Below are 20,806 nucleotides of genomic sequence, written 5' to 3' on the forward strand. Positions count from 1 at the left end.
GGCCATAAAAATATTTGTAGTTCTAGTAGGGGATAGAAACCATCCAAGGCTAGCTTGAACACTGATTCTTCCTTCCAGGGCCTGGATCTTTGGTTGAGTCGGGTGGGGGGAGTGTGGTAACTCCCAGGCCCTGCATGCTAAGGGTGGCTTCCTTGTCTCCTTTTATTATTTCCCTGGGGCAGCCAATATATGTCTGTCCTCTAGTGTACTGGGTGTGCCAAAGAAAGTCTAGAGTCACTGGGCTAGTGTCCAAATGAATATTAACTGATGAAAACGATGAAAACTGGCACAATCGTAATTCACAGCATCACGATGATTTCTCTTGTCACAATTTTCTCCTCAATCTGTGCAGGAAGGACAAACGCTAGCCAGGGGAATTCCTGCCCTTCAGGGCTTGGAAAAATAGGATCCTTAGATGGGCAGGGCGTCTTTTTGATGGGCAGAACCACCCCTTCCAGCTGGCAAGAATATTTTGTTGCAGTCTCTGCACAGAGAGAGAAACTCCTCTCTCTCTCTCCCCAGGCTTTGGAAGCACCGGATGGGTAACTTCCCAGATGTTAGGCTTTGCCTTTACTCACAGTTTGTTGGATTAGTCTTGGTTACTGTTGCAGTCCTTGTTTTTATCTTTCTTTTGTATCCCCAATGGGAGGAACCCTGGGAGCAGGACTCTTAAGGCTCCCAGCAGGATGGAAGGGCAGTAAGAAATTCTGACTTGGGTCTTGAAATTAGGTTTACAAAACTCAGAAAAACTCTGGGGTGGCTCCCAGCGTGTCACTACACCCCCTTACTCACCGAGGCTCAAACAGAGGACAAGTCTTCCCTAACCTGCCCAGGCCCAAATCCAGGGATCCCCATTCCCTGAGCCAGGAACTGAACAGGGTCCAGAGAGGCCCCAATACTTAGAATAAAAGTTCCAAAAAATGACCCAGACAGGTTGTGTACTGGAAAGGACCCCCTCCCGATCCTGGGTGGGGCCACCAAACAGGGCTTGCCTGGCTGACACTGGCTGGGCCTATAAAATTACAAAAATCTAACTCCCCTCCTCCTGCTGTACTCAACACTAAACCCAAAGGACTGCCTTCCAAGCTGAAGCAAGGGAGCGGTTATACGGCATTACAAGTGGGATGGCCATGGCAAACACCGCAGAAGGGGAGGGGGCTGCATCTGCATGGACCTCCCAAATCCATCCTCCTCTGACTAGCTGACACTGTCACTAAAAAGCCAGGGTTTACTGGTAACCCAAGAAGTGCCCGGGTTACACATTTTGTATATATATTTTTATTTTTTGTTATACTTATGTTTTATTCTGTTGTTCCCTGCTCTGAATGTAATTGTGGAAAAGTGAGCTATAAAAACTGCATACATAAATAAATTTGTTATATTTGTGATTTCAGCACATCTGTGACATCTGCTAAGGTGGCAGTGAATGGGGTTCAGTTGCACTATCAGCGCACGGGAACGGGCGACCATGCACTTCTGCTGCTCCCTGGAGTATTAGGTTTGGCATTATCCTATTACATGCAAAAAACTTAAAATGTATGGCAGTGCTGCGGATAGGTATATACTCTATACTTATGTACTCATCTCTCAACATGCCAAAACTGACATATCACTAAACTAAGACAATAAGGAACATCATAAGAATATTGTAACTTACTTTTATCATTCAACTTTTTTTTTAGTTACAGTAATTTTTGGTTAAGAAAATTGTGTGCTGAAGTTAAATTTAATTCTGATCTGAGATGTCCATCCTAACAAGGAAAAGAGTTAAATATATTTGCATACACTGATGTTGTGTGCAGTAGGAAAGGTAGGCAGAGCTATAGGCAGTGCTAATCTTGAGGGCCACCATAGATGCTACCTTTCAGGGCTGGGTGATCCACAAAAGGTTTTGGCAGGGGATGTGAAGGGGCAGGGGACAGCTTACAGACTTAGGGATAGAGTCAGTGAAGGGGAGATGGAGGGGCAGAAGGATGTGAAAGGATGGTGAGCTATGGAGGTGTAAAAATAAGAGGGAAAGTTTGACATGGTGGGGAAACAGAGGGGTAAATGGGAGGCCACTGGAAGGACGAATTTTTATTTAGAGACTGATGAGGTAGGATAGGAAGTCCCACAGTACAAGTCCTCAACAGCTGGCAGATAGATTAATGATTATTAGATTAATATTGTTTAGTAAAAATTAGCAGAAACTTAGTCACTGGAGATGTTAGAAATATTGTTGATAGGGTGTTAAGGTAATATATCATCAAGACTGAGAGCAGATCTTGTTAAAGGCTCTCAAAATAAATCCTATCCAATGTCGTTTTTTTAATCATATAGATGAATTTACTTCAGTTCTTACAGCCTTCTTTGAGTTTAGTACTGACTACAGAAGGTAGTGAGGAGTTTGATTTTTGTTATTTTACAGTGCCTATAAGTAAAGAATCACTTGCGCTAAAGAATTCAAAATTATCCTTATCTATTGAAAAGCAGGTTGTTAATATAAACAAAAACCGCAACTTGAAATGTCTGTATGCCAATGCCAGCAGTCTAAAAGTAAGATGGGAGAGTTAGTGTATAGCAGTAAATGATGAGATAGATATAATTGGCATCTCAGAGATCTGGTGGAAGGAGGATAACTAATGGGACAGTGCTATATCAGGGTACAAATTGTACCACAATAATAGGGAGGATCAATTTGGTGGGGTATGGCACTTTGTCAGGGAGCTATAGAGTCCAACAGGACAAAGATCATACAAGAGAATAAATGCTCAGTAGAATCTATATGGGTAGAAATCCCAAGTGTGTTGGGTAAGAGTATAGTGATAGGAGTATACTACCATCCACCTGGCCAGAATGGTCAGATAGATGATGAAATGCTAAGAGAAATCGAGGAAGCTAACCAATTTGGCAGTGTAGTAATAATGGGCGATTTCAATTACCCCAATATTGACTGGGTAAATGTAACATCAGGATATGGTAGAGACAAAGTTTCTGGATGGAATAAATGACTGCTTCATGGAGCAATTGGTTCAGGAACCAACGAGAGAGGGAGCTATTTTAGATTTAATTCTTAGTAGAATGCAGGATTTGATGAGAGAGGTAACTGTGGTGGGGCTACTTAGCAATAGTGATCATAACATGATCAAATTTGAACTAATGACTGAAAGGGGGACAATATGTAAATCTACAGCTCTATCACTAAATTTTTGAAAGGGAAACTTTGATAAAATGAGAAAAATAGAAAAAAACTGAAAGGTGCAGCTGCAAAAGTTAAGAGTACAAAAGGCATGGAAATTGTTTAAAAATACAATCTTATCTAGTGGTGGTGGTGGGGGGGGGACAAGATGGCAGCATAAGCTAGCTCGGAGGAACGCTCTCTCTGCAATTTACAATTTCCTGTTCAAGATGCCAGCTAAAAGAAAGGGTAAAGTGTGCTCTTACCCCACCGAAGCCGCTATGCCCTCTGCAGAGACTGATCACGTCCTTCCGAACTACTCCGACCTTGGAGAAGGAGGGCGATATCCCTCTTGTGGAAAACAGCGAGGGAGCCACCAGGGGGAGGTAACCTTAAGCCCCCCCCATACCTTCAACCTCCTCAGGCCCCAAGACTGACTGGTTCCTCTCCCTTTCCCGCGGCGCCGATGGATGACGTCGGTCGAGCGACTGTGGAAGGTGGGGGCTCGAGAGAGGATTTGCCCGGTCAAGGAACCGTGTCCCCGCAAACAGAGGTTCTAAACAGCATGGGAGTTGGAGCTTGTTTCCTGACCTCGACACACGATGGAGAACCTGGAATATGGGAAGGAGCATTGAGAATGCCCATGACAGCAACGGAGGAAGAAGGCTCTGCCCATTTGGAAGATATAGGTGAGCCTTTTCAGATTTCATCTAGACCTCAGGTTGTAAGGCTTGAAGCGTGGTGGGACTTAATGGTCGGTTTGGGCCAGTGTCACAAGGAACAAGGGACAAAAATGAAGTGTTTGAAGCCTAAAATTGAAACGCTGGAGGAAAAAGTGGAGAAGCAAACATCTGAGTTTAAGGAACAAATCGAGAAAGTTGAATATTCAACGATTAAAAATTCAGATTGTGCAACAAAACTTATAAAGGACTTCAATAATACTAGCAGGAGGTTGGAATATTTAGAAAATTATAATTGTAGATTAAATCTGTGCCTATTAAATTTCCCCAAAAGTCCTAGGACAAGATCCGCTTATAACTTTGAAAAAATATATGACAGAAATTTTGAAGTTTGAAGATCAAAAAATTCCTGTTGTGAATAAATTGGTATTTTTGCCTGTATCATCAAATGTGAGAAATACTCAAAATCAGCCAGAGGCTCTTGTGAATTTAACTCAATTTTTGGAAAGCTCGGTAGAGGAAGTTTATGAATGAGGAAACCTGTTAGTAACCTTTTTTAATGAGTTTAATTTGAGCCAAATAATGCAGAGATATTTTAAAAATATCTCAGCTGGTTTCTTTTCTCAGCAAGTCAGAATATACCCTGACTTTACTCTGTTATGGTTAAGCGGTGTTTGGGTGGATTCTTGGTTACTGTGGCAGATGACCACGCCCATGGGGAGGAGCCCCGTGAGGCGCCACAGTACTGGGCTTAAACGCAGGACGCACAAACACAGAATTAGTTCTTTATTTATACAGCTTGAAGTGTACCACCAGAGGTGGCATTAGTGAGGTAGTCTGGATGTTGCAGTCTCAGGACCCTCGGCAGAGGGGACCCTTCTCACCCCACTGGTATAGGGGAAGTCCGGTGTAGGTCTCCAGTAAGGCAGTGCTGTGGATGAGATAGACTGAGAGTTAGATTACTCACTAGATGGTTGCTGTAGATATGTGATTCCACCAGGTTGAAGAAGTTGGTACTTGGCACCGAGGCAGGGAGAGCAGGCCCTCGAGCGAGTACCTGATCCCTGTAAGGCAAATGAAATAAAGCAGAGGGACCCCGAGGAGCGGGTACCCAGGTTAGCAATTACCCCGAAGGGCAGAGAAGGAGCTTCCAGCGGCAGCACAGAAGCAGCAGAGTAGCTTAGACCAGCTGAAACCAATCTGTTGCTAACTCAACGAACTAGCAAATCAGTACAGGCTATATACCCGGATGGCGTGACGTCAGTAGAGGGGAACGCCCCCGAGGTTCGCGCCAATGCTGGAATAATGATGTGGGTGGCGTGTGCGCGCGCACCCTAGTAGGCCCTTGGGAGGAGCATGGCGGGAGGCAGCACCATAACCATTCTGGGGACGCCGGAGAGGTCGGCTTGTAGACGCGGCGATAGCCATTTTCCCCAAGGAAGCGGGAGGAGCCGTGAACAAGGTGAGGCAAACAGGGCGAAGTTGTCTAGCACCAACGGACGCAACATACTCGAGTTACTCAGGAGAGACGGCGTGAATTTCTTGCTTTAAAGCCTCAAGTAATATCTCTTGGTTATAATTTTTCACTAAGATATCCATGTAAATGCTTAATTAGAGCGCATGATGAATCCTTCATTTTTTTTCCTACCAGAGCAATTGAAGTATTTTATCTACGCTAGGAATATAACTACCCAATCCTTAGTTAACCTTTTAGGTACCAACATTCCACAAGTTGAACATTTTTTCATATACTTTTAATTACTTGCAAATTCTTTTATACCATATTTATACCAAATTTGGTTCTAGTTAACTAAGATATGTAAAAAGGGGCATCAGGAAATAATTCCTTCAATGAGCAGGATCTAAAAGGTTAAAATCTAATCCCTGAAGGTATATAGTAGTAATAAGGTACGGATATGTAAAGCTTGTTGCTTTATATATTAAGTTTCTCTGTTAACTCCCGATAATTCTGTTCCCCCTCCTATACCTTTATTACCTTTATTGTGGGGGGGCATGAGTAAATGGTTAAACTAAAGATTTTTGTTAAAATATTTGGAGTATTCCTTGAATGATTATTATTGCTGATCATTATTGCTGATAATTACCGGTATGTATTAAGGCATATACTTATGCACCTCTGATTTTTCTGTAAGTAAGAGTTATTACTTAAATGTAGATGAAAATGAATAAAACTAAAATAAAAAAAAACAACAGTCTTAGAAGCGCAGTCCAGATGTATTCCCTGCATTAAGAAAGGTGGAAAGAAGGCAAAACGATTACCGGCATGATTAAAAGGTGAAGTGAAAGAGGCTATTTTAGCCAAAAAAAACATCCTTCAAAACTTTGAAGCAGGATCCATCTGAAAAAAATAGGAAAAAACATAAGCATTGTTAAGTGTAAAGCATTGATAAGGCAAGCTAAGATAGAATTTGAAATGAAGTTGGCCATAGAGGCAAAAACTCATAATAAAAACTTTAAAAAAAATATATATCTGAAGCAAGAAACCTGTGAGGGAGTTGTTCGGTCTGTTAGATGACCGAGGGGTTAAAGGGGTTCTTAGGGAAGATAAGGCCATTGCAGAGAAACCAAATTAATTCTTTGCTTCTGTGTTTACTAATGAGGATGTTGAGGAGATACCAGTTCCAGGGATGGTTTTCATGAGTGACAAGTCAGATGAACTGAACCAAATCATTGTGAACGTGGAAGATGTAGTAGGCCAGATTGACAAACTAAAGAGTAGCAAATCACCTGGACCGGATGGTATGTATTCCAGGGTTCTGAAGGAATTCAAAAATGAAATTTCAGGTCTATTAGTTAAAATCTGTAACCTATCATTAAAATCATCCATTGTTCCTGAAGACTGGAGGGTGGCCAATGTAACCCCAATATTTAAAAAGGGTTCCAGGTGCAATCTGGGAAACTATAGACCAGTGAGCCTGACTTCAGTGCCAGGAAAAATAGTGGAAACAATTTTAAAAATCAAGATCACAGAGCATATAGAAAGACAAGGTTTAATGGAACACAGTCAACATGGATTTACCCAAGGGAAGTCTTGCCTAACAAATCTGCTTCATTTTTTTGAAAGGGTTAGTACACATGTGGATAAAGGTGAGCCAGTAGACGTAGTGTATTTGGATTTTCAGAAGGCGTTTGACAAAGTCCCTCATGAGAGGCTTCTAAGAAAACTAAATAGTCACAGGATAGGAGGCAATGTCCTTTTGTGGATTACAAACTGGTTGAAAGACAGGAAATAGAGAGTAGGATTAAATAGTCAATTTTCTCAGTGGAAAAGGGTAAACAGTGGAGTGCCTCAGGGATCTGTACTTGGACCGGTGCTTTTAAATATATTTATAAATGATCTGGAATGGAATACGACGAGTGAGGTAATCAAATTTGCAGATGATACAAAATTATTTAGAGTAGTTAAATCACAAGCGGATTGTGATAAATTGCAGGAGGACCTTGCGAGACTGGAAGATTGGGCATCCAAATGCAGATGAAATTTAATTTGGACACGTGCAAGGTGTTGCATATAGGGAAAAATAACCCATGCTGTAGTTACACAATGTTAGGTTCCATATTAGGAGGTACCACCCAGGAAAAAGATCTAGGCATCATAGTGGATAATACATTGAAATCGTGACTCAGTGTGCTGCAGCAGTCAAAAAAGCAAATAGAATGTTAGGAATTATTAGGAAGGGAATGGTGAATAAAACTGAAAATGTCATAATGCATCTGTATCACTCCATAGGGACTACATACCAACTTAGATACCCATGTAAATGTATCATTAAATATGGTAGTAATACATATTCGGGCGGATTTTAAAAGCCCTGATGCGGCGTTTCGGGGGCGGGACCGGGGGCATGGTTTCGGCCCGGGGCGTTTCGGGGGCGGGACCGGGGGCATGGTTTCGGCCCGGGGCGTTTCGGGGGCGTGGCCGCGCCCTCCGGAACTGCCCCCGGGTCGAGTCTCGGCGCGCCAGCAGCCCGCTGGCGCGCGTGGATTTACGTCTCCCTCTGGGAGGCGTAAATCCGTGGATAAAGGTAGGGCGGGGTTTAGATAGGGCTGGGGGGGTGGGTTAGGTAGGGGAAGGGAGGGGAAGGTGAGGGGAGGGTGAAAGAAAGTTCCCTCCGAGGCTGCTCCGATTTCGGAGCGGCCTCGGAGGGAACGGTGACAGGCTGCGCGGCTTGGCGCGCACCGGCTGCCCAAAATCGGCAGCCTTGCGCGCCGATCCAGGATTTTAGAAGATACGCGCAGCTACGCGCGTATCTTATAAAATCCAGCGTACTTTTGTTTGCGCCTGGTGCGCAAACAAAAGTACGTGAACGCGGTTTTTTTTTAAATCTACCCCATTGTGTTTAAGACTCCTGAACAACTGAAATTGTGGCTCAATTCCCATAAAAGGGCGATGGTAACATCTTCGCATGTTGAAGGTCCAATAACCTAGTTAAAAAAAAAAAGGTGTTTCGTAGCAAGTTAAGGGCAGTTTTCTTATATCTATTTCTGTAAAATGTAAAGAGAAATCGTAGCTTCCTTAGTTTCCAAGTACCCACCCCTCCAGTTATATAGGGGACTATAGAAATAAGTATTTTTCTTTGAATTTTATTTTGATTGGATTAAAAATGATTGTTTTCTTTTCTGTACAAAGATGGATATGCTTTGTAATTATTAAAAAACTGCAATAAATAAAAAAAAAAAAAAGACAAATATCAAGGAGTATGCAGACAATTGCTCAGTACTGGATATTGGCAAAAATCCCATTGCAGGATAGAGAAAGGAACTAGAAATTGTTAACCAGTCTGCCTATTTAGACATCCAGCAACAATTATAGTGATCCCAAACTGACCATCCCCAGGAATCTGTTACCTACATCCATAAATATGCAAATGCTTTAACCCAAGTCAATCCACTATCTCTGGTATTGACATACTTTTGGAATATTTCTAGACTCGTTGAATTTTAAAACCACTGCACTGGAATACACAAAAGATCAGGGAAGTGCAGAAATGAACTGCACTGAGGTTTCCACTTGCAAGTTTATCATTCAAAACTATCTTGACAAACACCAGTAACAGGCTGAGATAGCTATAGGACCTTTAGACTTGGGGGCCGATTTTTAATCCTACGCATGCGGGGTACATTTGTGCACGCTACCCGGTGCGCACAAATGTACACCCGATTTTATAGCGCGCACATGTTATAAAATCCAGGGTCGGCGCGCGCAAGGGGGTGCACACTTGTGCACCTTGCGTGCGCCGAGCCCTAGGGGAGCCCCGATGGCTTTCCCCGTTCCCTCCAAGGCCGCTCCGAAATCGCAGCGGCCTTGGAGGGAACTTTTCTTTCACACCCACCCCCCAGCCCTACCTCAATCCCCCTCCCCACCTTATTTTATATTTTACGCCTGCCTCTTCCAGGCGTATCTTGCACACGCCAGCCAGCTGCCGGTGCGCCATCCCCAGGCACAGCCGCTGTGCCGGAGGACTTGGGACCGCCCTGGTCCCGCCCCCTTCCCGCCCCTTTTTCAAAGCCCCAGGACATAACCACGTCCCGGGCTTGCGCGTGCTGCCGAGCCTATGCAAAATAGGCTCGGTGCACGCAGGGGTAGGTTTTCGGGGTTACGCGTGTAACCCTTTGAAAATTTACCCCTTGGTGAATAATAGCCATTTCTAAGTATACTACTGTGTTTTATATTAGTCCCACAAATTCTATGGAATTTTATGCATTCTCAGTGTTCTTTATTACTATATTTTATTATGCAGTCTCTGCAAGTGGTTCCAGTGCAAGTTCAATGCTGTGTTTTCTTACATCTAAGGGCTTATGTCATATTAAATATATTTTTATGATATATACTGTATGTGATTATAACCCACCTTGACTGGGGCTGGTTACCTTCCCAGCCCTGGAGAGCACTGGATCACTCACACAGGGTGGAGGAACGAAATCTTTGGGTCCTCGGGAATTTGGGCAGGCTCCCCTGCAAGGCCAAACTGGGCGGAGGATATCTCAAAAATAGCACAGGCCGCATAAAGTTGATTCTTCAAACCTAAATAAAAGTTTACTTTGAAAAATTAATCAGGTTTCAGTCAGAAGAAAAGTAAAGGCCACAGCAAAAAATAGAAGAGTTCAGCAGTTAAAAAACAGGTTCAAAATAAGGTTCCAATAATTCCACAGTCATGGCAGAAAACACCTCTGTTCCCCAAAATCTTCCCAGTTGCTTTCACAATGCACAATTTTTATGCACTGTTAAGTCTTTTCATTCCAGGAAATATTGAGACTTTTATTATTTTTGTTTTTGTTTATTTATGTAATGCATTCTTATTTTACTGTAAGTATTTTTTATCTCTGTTATTACAATGTATTTGGTGATTTTTAATGTATTTGTATTTTGTTTTGATTTTATTTGTTTTAGTTTGTAAAGCATTATGACTGGTCACAAAATAACGATATATAAATATAATTAATAAATTCAAGTAGTCACCTTAGAGCTGCCCAAGATCATCCTCCCCACTTTCTCTTGGTGGATTGAAGATCCTGGTATCCTTCTATCTTCCCAGTAGAATTGTTCCCTTGCTTTCACTGATTTCCAGAACTAGAAACTCAGACCAGGGCACATCTCCTTACAGTTACTCAGGTCTTTGACTTCAAGTTTCTTTTAGCCCTCACAAAATGTTCCCCAAAACTCCTTCATTGTCTTGTGCGAGGTAGTTTTTTATTTTCCCCAGATTTGTCACATCCCTTTTGGGGGATGAACCAGCCTGTCACTCAGTTAAGACATATAAACCCCCTTGAACTTCCTCCGAAGCTCCTTTGCCAGAAAATTGCCCATATTAACAGATAAAATACACTCCATTACACCACTGAACCTTTAGTGAACCCTGCATTGCTGGAAAATGATCCAATTTAACTCATAGGCCCCTCTCCAGTACTTCCAGTTCATCTCTAGTGGCCAAGAATGGGCCCTATAATCTATCTAGCTCTTTTTATATGTATTTACTGTATATACACACACACACACACACATACATATATGTAAAATTGTTGCACTGTCGTGAAGAAAATACATGTTGTTTTTAGGGAGCAGTCAGACTGATTTTGGACCACAGCTCAAGTCTTTGAACAAGGCACGTTTCACAGTAGTGGCCTGGGATCCACGGGGTTATGGACGCTCCATCCCTCCAAATCGAGATTTCCCTCCAGACTTCTTTCAAAGGGATGCCAAAGATGCCATTGACTTGATGCAGGTAAACCTTTTATTCTTAAAGGTGAATTTTTAAAAGCCTGGCTCGCGCCAAAACCAGGAGGTAACGAGAATACGGTGGGTGGGTGGGTGCGTGCTGAACAGATTTTTAAGAGCCCATGTACGCATGTTATCTCCTGCTACGCGCACAAATGAAAAATCCCAAAAGGGACGGGGTGTGGGAGTGGTTTGGATGGGGCATAGACATTCCTGGACTTCAACTTCAAATTTGTGCGTAAATACATGTACAGGCATGTGCGGGGGTCTCCTACTGTGTAACTGTACTTCTGCTATGGAAGAAGTAATAAAATAAAGAATAACAGATCAGTGGGGTTTTGAGGGTTGGGGCTAACAGGGGAGAAAGGAGGCGATTAAACCAGGGAGGTTTGGAAGTCCTATCCCTTAGCTGGGCGAACTGAGAATGAACAGGAAAAACTGATAATGGCGTCGGCACGCATGTCTTAAAATCGACCCACATACGTGGTGGAAGCGGCATTCGCGCGCATATGCACATGCCCACTTAAACTTGCGGGCACATTTGTGCACATTCAGGCTATTTTATAACATAAGTGCATATGTTATTAAATGGCTGCGTCCCTGGGTGCGGCCGACTAACACACGCGTATGTGCGCCCCGCGCCTGTTTAAAAGTTGTCGTCCCTGTGTTGCAAAATTTGTGAGTCAGATCTGAAGACCAGATGGATGAAAGATGAAACCTTGCAACCACCAAATGACAAATGAATAATTACAAGTAATCTTAATATTATTACTTGTTAAGAGACTGAATTGCTCCTAAAAAAAAAAAAAAGGTTTCTGTGCTCTGTCCAAAACAAAATCTTATCCGTGGATTGAGTTTTAGGGGGGGGGGGGGGTGTTTAAACAGAGCTATATTGTGTTTCCTATCATGTAGACAGATGAACTCGGGACCAGTGGAGTTTATGCTCCCCTGCCAGCAGATGGATAAGGAGCAAGCTGACGTCACAGTATATCTAACCATGCAGTGACCCCAGCCTGCCAGTATTCTCTGTCTCCAGCAGATGGTGGACTTGCAGCTCCCAATGGGGATTGCTTTGAGCTTTTTGAAAGGAGAAATTTGAAATCCTAAATTAAGGAAAAGAAAGCCCCGCTCTCCTGCAGTGATATCTAAAGGTCCCTCCCCCAGTTGAGAATTCATGAGGCAATTTCCTTGGTCCCTCAGAGGTGTGCCTTGGACCAGTAACTGGGTTTCCCGGCATGGACTTAGAAGCTAGAAAGGCAGCGGGTGCAAGAGGCTGAGGGAGGTGGTGACTGCAGATGCCCTCTCCCCCTGCAGCCGGAGATTGTCTCTGTACTCAAGGTAAGGTTTAAAAACAAAAGGAGAAAGTTTAATCTGAATCAGAGACAGAGGGGTTTCAGAACTTCTTCCGGTCTCTGTTCTCGGCGCTTCATGCCATGCCGATGTTCATTCCCACTCACGTTGTGGTAGGGGAACTGGGCAGCCTGGCGGGTTGAGCGGCCCTTTGTAGGCTAGGCCCCGCACTTTGGCCTTTTTCTTGCAAGCCCCGTGGTAGGCCATGGTGGCCATTTTCACGCTCCCTTGTGCATGTTCTACTGCCCTCTATAGGCCGCTGGTGTGCGCAGTGTGTCAGCTCTGCGCAAGCATTGTGCTCTCTGTGTTTGGGTGCACTATTTCCGCGCACAAACATTTTTACTCACTTAACTTGACACACAGGTTGTGCGTGCACCTTGCCATGCTTTCTTCTAGGTGCTTATTTTTTGAGCACGAGCCGTTCCAATGCACATTTACCGCAGCAATGGCGCTGGTAAGCAAGAAGCCTAAGCAACTTCCTATTTGTGTTGCCTGTCATATTAGGGCTTCTCAGCCTGACCTGGCTTCTAACCTGTGTCGGCGCTGCTCGGACGCTCAGGGAAAATTGTCTTCCTTGGATTTTGCTAAGCCTGGCTCTTCCCATTCTGATGATGGGTTGGTCACTTACCGATGGAAATCTGCTCCCACCTCCCGTGGTGGTTGCAGGAGAGATCATCTGAGAAAGGGAGTTTCTCATCCTCTCCGGCCTGGTTGGTACTCATGACAGATGCGAGTCTCCATGGTTGGGGGGGCTCGCTGCCTGGAGTTAACGGCCTAGGTGTGCTGGAATGCCAAAGAATCCCACTGGAACATCAATTGCTTGGAGGCCTGGGCGGTTCAGCTGGCATGCTTGCAGCTCAGCAACAGGCTGCGGAATCAAGCAGTATGCGTGATGTCGGGCAATGCGACGATGGTGACCTATATCAATCACCAGGGAGTAACCAAGAGCCAGCAAGTGTTGCAGGAAATAAATAGCTGATGGAATGGGCGGAAGGTCATCTGCAGATGAACTCGGCCTCTCACATTGCAGTAAAAGACAACGTAAGAGTGGACTTTTCAGCAGGGAGAGTCTGGACCCAGGACAGTGGGTGTTGTCAGCCGAGGCATTTCAGTTGATTATAGATCGTTGGGGCCTTCATTCCTAGACCTGCTGGCAACTTCTCGAAATGCGAAGGTTCCTCGCTTCTACAGTTGCAGGAGAGATCCGTGGTCCCTGGGAATAGACGCTCTCGTACAATGCTGGCAGGAAGACAGATTGCTTTATGCCTTTCCTTGCTGGACTGGATAATTCGCAAGATCGAAGGCCACAGAGAGCTATTACTCCTTATGGTGCCAGACTGGCCCAGGCATCCGTGGTATGCAGATTTGCGGTGACTCCTGGTGGAGGCGCCCCTTCGTCTTCCGTCATACATGGATCTGCTTCAGCAGGGACCAGTTCTTCATGAGGATCCGACTCTATTCTGTCTTATGGTTTGGCCCTTGAGAAGGTTCGCCTGTTAAAGCGTGGTTATTCCGCTGCGGTGATTGCCACTTTACTCTGCGCTCGCAAGTTCTCCACTTCCTTGGCTTATGTGCGGATTTGTAGAGTTTTTGAGGTCTGATGTGAGGAGCGGAGTGTTCTTCCTCGTTCAGTTAAGATCCCTCTCATTCTGGATTCTTTGCCAGATGGATTGAATAAAGGCTTAACCCTTAATTCCTTGAAGGAGAGCAGGTTGTGGCTCTTGCCTGTTTCAGAGGCCTGGTGAATGGTGTTTCCTTGGCATCTCATCCTGATGTGGCGCATTTTTTGAAGGGAGTGAAGCATCTTATGCCTCCCTTGAGGTTACCGGTTCCATTCTGGAGTCTTAATTTGGTGCTGGACTTTTTGGCGGGCCCTACGTTACGACCACTGCATAGCCTTTCCTTATGGATGTTGACTTTGAGGACTGTGTTGCTCATGGCTATATGCTCTGTGGTGTCGGATTTCTGAGCTGCAAGCCTTGTCTTACTGGGAGCCGTTCTTTCAGGTAACTCCGGGTGCGTTACAGCTGCATACTGTTCCATCCTTCTTGCCCTAGGTAGTCTCGGACTTTCATTTGAATCAGTCCATTTCCTTGCCATCCCTGGATAAGGTCAGGGATGAGGAGGAATTTTGCCTTTTGCACTCCTTGGATGTTAAGCGTCTTGTCTTGCAGTATCTGGATGTCTCTGAGTCTTTTCGAAAGATGGATCGCCTGTTTGTTCTCCATGGCAGGAGTAAGCAGGGCACTGGCTTTGCAGGCTGCCATAGCTTGTTGGATTAAGGAGGTGGTCACGGCCACATATATGGATGCTGGAAAGCCGTTGCCTACTCAGGCTGTGTCATGGGCAGAGGTTAGTCTGTTATCTCCCATCGATATCTGCCGAGCTGCGATGTGGTCCTCCTTACACACTTTTTTTTCCAGGTTTTATTGTCTGGATATGCAGGCCTGGGAGGATGCAGCCTTTGCATGTGTGGTGTTGACTGGACTCTGGGCAGCTTCCCAACCTGTTGGAGAGTAGCTTTGGTACATCCCACTGGTCCTGATTCCATCTGTCTACATGCTAGGAAATGGAGAAATTACTTACCTGATAATTTCATTTTCCTTAGTGTAGACAGATGGACTCAGCTTCCCGCTCTTGGCTGCTGCTTGAGTGTGTCAGTAGTCCTCCAAGGGATTACTGGTAAGTGTTCATCCAGTCCCTAGCTTGGGGTACTTAGAATCTTATGTGGGTTCAGTGTTTATGGTTGGTTGAGTACAATTCTGGTTATCTGTTTTTAATCATTTTTTGCTAGTCTGTCCACAGCTGAATTTGAAGAGAATACTGGCAGGCTGGGGTTACTGTAGGGTTATGTATACAGTGACATCAGCTTGCTCCGTGTCCATCTGCTGGCAGGTGAGCATAAACCCCAATGGTCCTGAGTCCATCTGTCTACACTAAGGAAAACAAAATGATCAGGTAAGTAATTTCTCCATTCTGAGAACAAGATAATGCTTTCTTAAATGTACCTGGCTTCAGCAGGACTCAGATGAAGTGGGATTTGGGGAATCTTAGTTTCAGGAGCTGTGTATGTTAAGGGCAATTTTTAAAGGCATTTACATGGATTAAAACAATTTATCTGTGCAGTGAGCCAGTTTTTAAAATGGTCCTCAAAGTAACTCAAAGTATGGGAACGTTTTCACAACACATTTAATTTTTACCATATTTGATTTTTAATAGAGGCGTTTCCAGGAAGGAAGATTTTGGGCTGGATAGGAAAGTAAATGGGGTGGATTGTATTTTCAGATGTTAATTTTAACCACACAGAAAGCAGATGCAGAGTCTGTAGGCCCTTTGTGTCCTTGGTGATTTTCAAGGTGAAAATATGAGTGCACTTTCCCTCTGAAAATTAGTTACAGGTCTTGCTCTCACAGACTTAGCATCCAGGCAGGCAGTTTGATTATTGCCCCGTCAATGTCTCAGATGCTTTGTGACATAAAAGGATGTTTTGTATTCCTTAGCGATACCTTGGATGGGGATGAATCTGACATGTCTTTGCTTTTGCACTTAATTGATGAGTGGCAGCCGTTTTTTCAGGATTTAATACATAGACTGATACAATGTGCATTGGGAAGGATAATCTTGGAAGAAATTTCAACACTATTCTGAACTCCAAAGTAGAACAGTTATGCATCAGACTGAGCAGTGATCCCCTTTGGGGAAGAGTTCTCTATAAACTTATCAAACAGCCAATAATTTCTGCTCTAGAATAAACCTTTTTCTTGCCGATAAAGGATGGATTTACCCTTCCAAAGTCTTGCCTCACAAATCTCCTACTTTTTTTTTATGGGTGAATAAATATGTGAACAAAGGTGAACCAGTAGATGTGATATATTTGGATTTTCAGAAGGTGTTTGACAAAGTCCCTATGAGGAGGAAGTGACGTCACTTCCCATGTAAGCAGTCTCTCTGCACTGCTCCTCGTGCTTCTGGGGCTTATAGCGCGATAAACCGACTCCAACAAGTTTTAAAGTTGACCCGACGACTCCTGCGAGCTCAATAATAGCCAGGGAGATGGCTTAAAAAAAAAAAACGCCGGACCTACGCAAGTATTCATATGCCCGTGGCGACGATGACTCGGACCCGGGGAAATTCAAGATGGCGGCGGATCCCCTCGCTGAACGGGAGGAGGAAAACAACCTGCATACCGCAGATGACTCTCCGCCTACCCGATGCGAGATGCGGAGGTGGTTTGGAGAACTTAGACAAGACCTAAAATCATATAAATCTGAGATTGCTGGAATGCTGGCCGAAATGAAAGAGGAGACGGCTGAGCTGGGGCGCCGTGTGGACGAGGCCGAGATCCGCTTGGACATGCAGGGAGAAGGCTGGGACGCATTGAGGAAGGAGCATGTCCAGCTACAACAGTCTTACAACTCCCTGTCAGAAAAACTTGAAGACATCGAAAACCGGAGCTGGAGGCGTAACCTTAGGATTCGGGGGGTCCCAGAATCTGAGGACTTTACAGATTGTATGGAGGTGGTAAGGAAAATTTCTTCCTTCTTTCTTGCCCATGAGGAGGAGCAAGTAACTACACCAGAGGCTGTTATTCGCGTAGAAAGGGCCCATCGGACCTTGGGACCTAAAATAGTTAACAGACCTAGAGGTATTGTGATCTGCTACCACTCTTTCCAACAGAAAGAAAAAATCTTTAACATTGCTAGAAGACAGAGAACTTGGCAATGGGACGGACATGAACTCGCTATATTTGCAGATCTCTCCTCTGCCACCTTAAAGAAGAGGCAGGAGTTTCGTTGTGTCACTACAAAATTAACAGAAGCCCATATCAGATATCGCTGGCTATACCCCGGAGGGTTGGCCTTTACGATCCAGGGCACAACTCATCGCACTAAGTCCGTACAGGAGGCCGCTGAGATTTTAAAACATGAAGGTATAACTGTTGAACCTCCCCCAGCAGTGCCTGGTGAGCAGGGAGGGCTCGCATCTCGGAGAGCACCACAGCCACGGTGGCAAAGGATCCCCAAGGGCCGGCGTAGACTATAAAGGAATTCGGCTGATGGAGTGGGGGAGGCCCCTGCCTGATTGCCTGTTTGGTGCCTATTCTGTTTCCTTTGGACGTCATTGCGCTGGAGACACAGCAGGAGGACCGTGGTCAAACCTTCACAAGAAGTTTCTTCTACATCCTTATTGCACTATAAGTAGTTGGGTTTTCAATTTTGCATTCTAATTTTGTTGGGCCAGTTAATGTTGAGGTATTACAGAACAAGCCCAGAGGCTGAGCGTCATGGGAAGTGGTTTCTGTCTTCCTCCATGGGACGCTGGTACAGTGAGAATGTGCCCCAGTATGTACAGAGAGGGGATGGGGGGGGGGGGGGGGGGGGGGGGGGGGAGAAGGGGTATGGGGTAAAGGTAAGCAGCGGCAGTATGCATGATGGGTGTTTATATCTTTTCGAGACTGGGGGCAGATGCCTGCGGGTTTCTTTTCGTATATGCTGGGAGGAGAGTGTTTGTATACTTCATGATGGCTACCTTTAAATTTCTCTCCTTAAATGTGAAAGGTCTCAACACACCAAGAAAGAGAAAATTACTGTTTAAAGAATTAGACCGAATGAAGGTGGATGTAGTAATGTTACAAGAGACACATATACGGAAGAGATATCAGAGGCTGATGAATAACCTTAAATAACCTCACCAATACTGGGCAGCCACTACAGTTACTTCTAAATATTCTGGGGTAGAGATTATGCTTCATAAGGATTTTCTTTTTGAACTAAAAGAAACTTATGAGGACCCTAATGGTCGATTCCTTATTGTAAAAATAACCATAGGGGGGTAGGTATAAACTCTGCTGTCTACTTATGGACCAACCTCCCAAAAGGTGGATTTTTACCGCTCATTAAATCAGAGACTGACTTCTCAGGCAGAAGGCTCTCTAATTATGGGAGGGGACTTCAATTTAACTCTAAATCCCCAGTTAGACACATTGCTGGGTTCAAGTTCAGATTCCAAAAAAAGCTAGGGATGAACTGAAAGCTCTGTTACGATGTCATGGCGTATGGGATTTGTGGAGGTCCCGTCACCCGACGTCGAGAAACTACACTTTCTTTTCTACCCTGCACAATAGTTACTCTAGAATTGATATGTTCATGGGTAGTATGAGACTGCTGCCTAGGGTACTCAAGGTCAACATTGAGCCTATCTTATGGTCAGATCATGCTCCTATCTGGTTCACGCTTCAGGTGCGGGATTATGACCAAGGTACCAAATTCTGGAGGCTAAATGACTCTCTTTTAGATGACCCTGATTATGTGTCTCAGGTAGAACTAGCTATTCAGGAGTATTTGCAATTAAACGATACGGGTGAGGTTAACGCAGTGGTAGTATGGGAATGCCTCAAGGCGGTCCTTAGGGGCAAATTCATTGCTCGGGCGGCGTTATTAAAGAAACAATGTGAGCAGGAACGCAACCAACTCCTAGTTAAGCTTAAGGACTTAGAGCGTATACATAAACAATCTGTTTCCCCGTTGGTAAATTCTACCCAACTGCATGATATTAGAAATCATATCGCCTCCTTAGACACAGCGTCTATCGCCCATCAACTGCAATTGACTCAGCAAAAATACTTTGAAGGGGTGAATAAGGCTGGGAAAGTATTAGCCAATGTTTTGAAACGCCGGCAAGCTCAAACTACTATTATTAAGATTAAAAATAAAGAGGGCGATGTATTGACGGATAATAAGCCTATCAGATGGCGATTTCACCAATTCTATTCTGAACTCTATTCGATGGATAAGGGTATCAGTCTGGGGGACATTGATAAGTATCTGGAGGCCTCTATGGTCCCGGAATTAGAGGAGTCTCAACAACGTATCCTGAATAAGGATATTTCGGAGCAAGAAATTTTCTATGCTATCCGTTCCCTCAAACCAGGGAAATCGCCAGGCATTGATGGTTATACAGGCCGGTTTATTTGCCACATGCTTAGCCACTGTTTTGGCCAAATTTTTTCTTGCGTTAAAGGAGGGGATGCCACTCTCTGATGCAGCTAACACTGCTGGTATCACGATTCTTTCAAAACCGGGGAGGGACCCTACTGTCTGTGGTTCATACAGACCGATCTCCCTCATAAACATAGATTTAAAAATCTTAGCAAAAATTTTAGCGACCCGTCTGAATAGTTTTATTGCTCAAATAATACATCCAGATCAAGCTGGCTTCATCCCAGGTAGACAAGCTAGCGACAATGTTCATAAAATTATTGATCTGTTCTGTTGGGTAAAAAAGTGTAATATCCCGGCGGTGGCGTTAGCGGTTGATGCTGAGAAAGCTTTCAATATGGTGCACTGGCCATATCTTTTTGCACTATTAAGAAAATTGCAATTTGGTGACTCCTTTATACAATGGATTCAGCAATTGTATACTAATCCATTAGCATGTATAAAAATCAATGGGGGATATTCCCCTACCTTCCCGGTAAGACGTGGTACCAGACAGGGATGTCCTTTGTCTCCCCTTCTCTTTGCAATTTTTCTAGAACCTTTTGCAAACTTGGTGTGGAATCATTCGGGTATTAGAGGAGTGGAGGTGGGGAGATTTTCCTCCAAATTATCCCTTTTTGTGGACGACATCCTGATACTAGTTACTGACCCTGAATCATCTTTACCCCATTTGACAACAGCCATGGAAGAGTTTAGCAGGGTATTGGGTTTTAGGCTCAATTGGGAAAAGTCGGAGATCTTAAATATTAACATTTCTAGTTCTTCTGAACAGATGCTTAAGAAGCGGTTCCGCTTTAAATGGGCCCAAGATAAGTAAAAATACCTGGGAGTGTATGTCAGCGCCTCACAGGACTTGTTTCACTTAAATTATGATAAATTGTGGTCTACGATCCTCAAGGAACTGGAGGAGTGGAACAGATACAGCATTTCTTGGCTAGGCAGAATCGCCGCTTTTAAAATGACTATCTTACCTAAACTGCTGTATCTGTTTCAGACCTTGCCGATTGATATACCCCAGAAATCAAAAGAACTGGTAAAGTATGTGATATGGTAACACTATATCAAGAAAAATCACACACAAAGACGTGGGGTATAATCGGACAGGTTTACCCTCATAAGTGAGTGACTGTTCATATACACCGAACACGGTGTTTTAAACCATTCGAGCACTTTAAATTTTATGTGCCGGCACTCATTAAATAATCACGGGGTAACCCAAATTCTCTTTTTTTTATAGTTTTTCAATTTTTTTAAGAAGTTTTTTTATGAGAGAAAGTCCTTCTTTTACCAAACACGTAGTACAGGTGCCGTACTGAGGTGTATAAACACAATTCCTTCTAAATTTTAACGAAGGTAAAACTTCCTCTTTTGAGCATGAATTTTG

General features: G+C 44.1%; 1 protein-coding gene across 1 annotated transcript in view; it reads left to right on the forward strand.

Annotated features, from left to right (window-relative positions):
* Positions 1-20,806, forward strand: part of BPHL (biphenyl hydrolase like) — an 83,524-nt gene that overhangs the window by 15,866 nt on the left and 46,852 nt on the right. The window contains exons 2-3 of the mRNA XM_029590548.1: positions 1,395-1,498; positions 10,915-11,081. Of these exons, the coding sequence (XP_029446408.1) occupies positions 1,395-1,498; positions 10,915-11,081 (271 nt within the window). The remainder of the gene's footprint in view (positions 1-1,394; positions 1,499-10,914; positions 11,082-20,806) is intronic.

The sequence above is a fragment of the Rhinatrema bivittatum genome, chromosome 2, assembly GCF_901001135.1.
Source record: "Rhinatrema bivittatum chromosome 2, aRhiBiv1.1, whole genome shotgun sequence".
In the NCBI taxonomy this organism is placed as follows: domain Eukaryota; kingdom Metazoa; phylum Chordata; class Amphibia; order Gymnophiona; family Rhinatrematidae; genus Rhinatrema; species Rhinatrema bivittatum.